This window comes from Oryza glaberrima, chromosome 5, assembly GCF_000147395.1.
Source record: "Oryza glaberrima chromosome 5, OglaRS2, whole genome shotgun sequence".
Taxonomy (NCBI): Eukaryota; Viridiplantae; Streptophyta; class Magnoliopsida; order Poales; family Poaceae; genus Oryza; species Oryza glaberrima.
Window position 1 is genome coordinate 23,393,358 of NC_068330.1, and position 4,714 is coordinate 23,398,071.

Genomic DNA, 4,714 nt, shown 5'->3' on the forward strand with positions numbered 1-4,714 from the left:
TCCCCTTATTTCTTCAACTTCTTCAGCCAATTTCTCAAGTATTTGCTCAATTCCTTGAATTTCCCCCATGGCAGATCAACCAAATCTTCTAGGATACTAGCCAAATCAATTAATAGGAGCAACAACACTACTCCTCAGTTTCTCACCAAAAACAGAACGGCAGCAGTAGCATTACTTCCTCCCAGCAGCACTACTTTTCAGTTTCCCCCAAATCAGCACAACAGCAGCAGCAAGCCAAGCTCTCGTACTCAGCTTCTTCCCCAAATCAGAACAACAGCAACAGCAAACCAAGCTTCCGCTTCACCTCCAAATCCTCACCTTCTCAAGTAGCAGCAGCACCAGCAACAGCACCACCAAAGTCACCACCACTGGAACGGACAACAATAGCCAATAGCACCAAATCCTTCTCTGTTGATCCTACAGCCAACAGCTGCGCGTCTCTCAGCCGCTGTGCTCCCTACAGCTTGTGCTGCACCAAATCCTTGCGCAGCTCAACCAGCGAGCGTGCGCCCTGCTCCTCCTTCACGCTGCTCGCGTCGAGAGCCTCTGCAGCAGCCGTCGCCGCCTCCGCCGTCGACACTGCCGCTCCGCCTCCGCTGTCCGACGTCGCCGCTCCGCCTCAGCCGTCGACGTCGCCGCAGAACCCCTCTGGTCACAGCGCCGCCGCCGGCTAGGGTTCGCGTCGGCGAGGTCGCCGGTGACCCAGCTCTGATACCATGTAGCTCTGTGATTTTTCCTCTAGAAGCTTCACTTCATTTCCTTTCTCATCTACTATACATATACATTGGTGGAATGGGCCCTATTGGGCTGAAATACACACGCCTACACTCAACAGTAGCTTCCTCTCTCTCTCTCTCTCATCGTTCTCTTCTCTCTTCTCTCTAAAGATTGCATTGCATCTCTGGTTCGATTCCTCCCCTTGTTCTTCTCTGTATCTGATTCTTCCCTCGCTGTATCAGCGTGCGCAATTCCATTGATCGGAGGAAGCAGGCCGCGGGAGGCAGGCGGCGTGATCAACTAGTGGTTAGCTTCCTCTCTCTCTCTCTGTCTCTCTCTCTCGCAGATTTCGTTGGTTTTCTCCTGTTTAATTTTCTCTCTCGCTTTCTCCTTGCTGGTGTTCGGCGCTGAATGGGTTGATTCATGGTGTTTTCTTCATGAATGGGTGTTTAAAACTATATATCTGGTTATTGTTGATTAATGGTGTTTCCTTCCTGAATGGGTGTTTAAAACTCTCTGGTTATTGTTGATTTCATGGGTTGATTCACGGTGTTTCCTCCCTAAATGGGTGTTTCTGTTGATTCATGGTGTTTTGGCGGTTTCAACGCAGTAGCAGGTCACGATTCTGGGTTGGGTTCATCTGTTGCTGGATCTCTTCTTCGTGTTTTAATCCACTCGCTCTGCTGATTCTCTTTGTTTTCGTGCTTGCAGCCATGGAACGATTAAAAGTGATGAGAAATCTATGTGAAGTTTTGGGTATCGATTTTTGGGAGAAGATGGAAGAGCTCGACATTGATCCTAAAGTGGAAGAGATGGACGATGAAACATCGCCAAGGGTGAACCTAGCAGTAGAGCTGCTTGAAAACACGAAGAGGAGCCGTTTCTTAAAGGTAAGCACGAAGTAGAAAGAAGAACTGTTTCTTTCAACGATTGCGCTGCTTGGTTTACGGGGTGTCATGTAATGGTGGGTTTGGGTAGTTGTGATTTGTGAAGAATGCAATCTAGACATGTCACTTGGACGGCCGTGGATAGAGGGAAACACCAGTATCTTCGAAAGAACAGATGGACTTGCTAAATGTTGATGCATTCTTTTTCATGAGTGTAGTTTGCAGCAGCAAGCCAGCGCAAAGAGGTTGCCTGCTGTAATCCCAGGCTAAACTAACACTAACAGTTGACTGCTGGGTAGTAGGGAGATTATAGTTGTGTGTTTTTTGTATTTTCTTTTCTAGATCTTGTTTTGTGTTGTCTGTTTGATTCTTCTTCCTGAACTACTTGTGCCCTTTACAGATTAAGGAGCTAGGGTTGAGGCTCATTGAGCTGCGGTCTGTTATGATTGATCAGGAAATCGATTTTGCTAATGTTGTGTGTTTTATCGATGCTGCATCAGAGGATTTGATAACTCAAGAGAAAGCATTATCATCAAGATTCCTTAACAAGGTAATTCTATATATTTATGACGCTTGTCACATTGATTATCAGTAGCAATGCCATTTAAACGGTGTTCTGAAATGTAGATAAAATGCGAGGATTCCCAACTCGAACAACTCAGCGCAAATCGCTTGAAAGAAAAGAATCTGAGGATAAAGACGAAGATAAGAGAACTTCTCAAGTGTACTCATTTGACAGGGAATGAAGTAGAAATTGATCTTGAGAAGGAAGGTATATATTTGAACTTGTATTTGTTTCCACTCTGTTTGGTGCTTCTGTTATTCTGTAAGATAATAAGATCAGAGCAAGTTTTTTTACCCATGATGAATTGGTATCTCGAGCCTGTAGATCCTTTGTGAGCCAATCTGTTACTGTAACATCCTTGTGGTGTAAAATACATGAGTTTGGGATGCCCTGTTTAGTTATTTCACAAATATTTCAAAATCTTAGTACTCCCTCCGGTAAAAAAAGAAGTCGTTTTAGACTTTTCAAAGTCAATGTCATACAACTTTAACTACCTTCTAGTTAACATAAGTTAAAAACAGTTACATAAGAATAATATTATGAAAGCCCTTTTATGACACAAACTTGAACATACCATTTTCATATAACAAAAACATGTTAACTACAAGCATTCCAAACAATTTGTTTTTAGACCAGAGGGAGTAAGTTTTTTAGGAGTTAAGCTGTTAGTAACCACAACATCTGGACTAATTTCAGTCCAGAAACTTGTTCTTGAAACATACTCCCTCCTAAAATAAATTTATTTTTTTATTTGTTGCAAATACTGTAGCCTGTTTTTCGGGGCTGTTGTACATCCGACACTTTCTTCTCTTACAATCTTAATAAACTTCGGCCGCCTTTTCAAGCCGGCCCGGCGAAAAAATAAGTTTATTTCTAGCCTAACATATGTCCAATAATAAGTTCATTTCCATCCACCTATCTACCTTTTCTCCATAAAATGAGGAGTTTTACCCCTTTAATACCCTTGCTGTGATCTACTCACTAATTCTGCTTTCCTCTTAATGCGCTCTCAGTTCTGGAAGAATTAAAGATGCAAAAGGAGATGTTAAAAGTTGAAGTAGAGAGGAGATCGGATATTGTTATCAGGGCTGAAATATGGAGAAAATCAGTTGATCAACTTGAGGCCCTACAAAAAGGTAGCAAAAATACAAACAAAATGGAGCTGATGAGGTGTGAGTTACTAGCAAAGAGGATTGAAGGTAAAACTAGAATCTAAGTTTATTTTCAAGCAAAATATATGTATGTTTAATAAAAGTCTGTATGTTTTGGCTATTAGGTATCAAAAATATCCTGGTAGAAATGGTGCAAACTTGGGAGGAAAAATATGACTCTCCATTTTCTTATGACGGGGTATATTTCCTCTTTAAACTACAATATTTTTGTTTAATCATTTTTTTTACAGTAATATCCATTCTCTGTATGTTTACAGGACCATCTCCTCACAATATTAAATGCTGATGCTAAACCTAGTTCAAGTGAAGCTGAAGGTATGCAAAAACAAAAGGCTGAAGGTATGATTCATCAACATCTAATTGCGTATTGTTGTATTAAACCCCTCACTCTTAAACCGTTCAAATTATCTCTTGATCAGAAACAGTCTTGAGTTTAGGGAAGATGCACACAGAGCTGATATATGAGTCTCCTACGATTTGTTTTTGTTAACTTGTATTGTCAAGTAGTAAGCGTTAAGCGAAAACCACTCCAGTTTTGTTTGAATGGGTAAAGTAAAAATGGTTTTAATAATTGAGGGGATTGAATATCCGGTAGTTTTAAGTTGAGATGTGTCTTTTAAGCACATCGCTTTTATATAACTTCTCTGTTTATTTGAATAGAAAGGAATGAAAAATTTAGCATTCATACTTCAATGTTTGATCGGGCTCTTGATCGGTAGTTCTAGATATAATTTACTCGTAAACTGAAATTTCTTTTTCAGGCCAAGTACCAGCACAGGATCTCAAGTCACTGCTTACGCCTCACCCAAAGCTCCGTCGCACGCCAAGGGTGCCTGTGCCACTTGAAGAACATGTCCCTCTTCAGCTACATGTAGTTGCGCCTCTGCTTCTAGTACCACCCGCTGGTGCACCACCTCCAATGGCCCAAGCAGCCCAAGCAGTTCAGGAGCTGCCTGCTCCACTACCTCTTCCAGATGTACCAGTGCAGGCTGGTTCGCCACCGACCATGATCAGCCAGTTCAACAGGAGCCGGCAAAGTCTGCTGACTTCTACAATGCTGAAGGCTCTCCAGGTGATGAAGAGACCGGCTCTATCAACGTTTCAAGTGACAATGATGATAGCGATGACAGTGACTACCTACCTTGAGTGACGACAGTGATCAGTACCTTCCTTAAACAGACTCGATCCAGTATACATGTAGAACTAAAGGTTCCGGTGTACTTTGTTGCCTTTGACGCCAGAACCAAGAAATTCGCAAGTCTGTTTTTTGGGCTTAAGTGCTGATTAGCAACCTATATCGGAACCTTGCTTATACATAAGTTTTCTTGGCCACTCAATTTCGATACCATATATATATAGAAGTCCTTCTTGAT

The 4,714-nt window shown here is 42.0% G+C and overlaps 1 protein-coding gene across 1 annotated transcript; it reads left to right on the forward strand.

The window, feature by feature from the left end:
* Positions 1-438: 438 nt before the first annotated feature.
* LOC127775178 (65-kDa microtubule-associated protein 1-like) lies at positions 439-4,714 on the forward strand. Its single transcript, XM_052301499.1, has 9 exons — positions 439-834; positions 960-1,023; positions 1,429-1,607; positions 2,005-2,154; positions 2,232-2,376; positions 3,183-3,368; positions 3,446-3,519; positions 3,599-3,680; positions 4,103-4,714. The coding sequence occupies exons 3-9, from the start codon at positions 1,431-1,433 to the stop codon at positions 4,489-4,491; spliced, it is 1,203 nt and encodes a 400-aa protein (XP_052157459.1). The 5' UTR covers positions 439-834; positions 960-1,023; positions 1,429-1,430; the 3' UTR covers positions 4,492-4,714.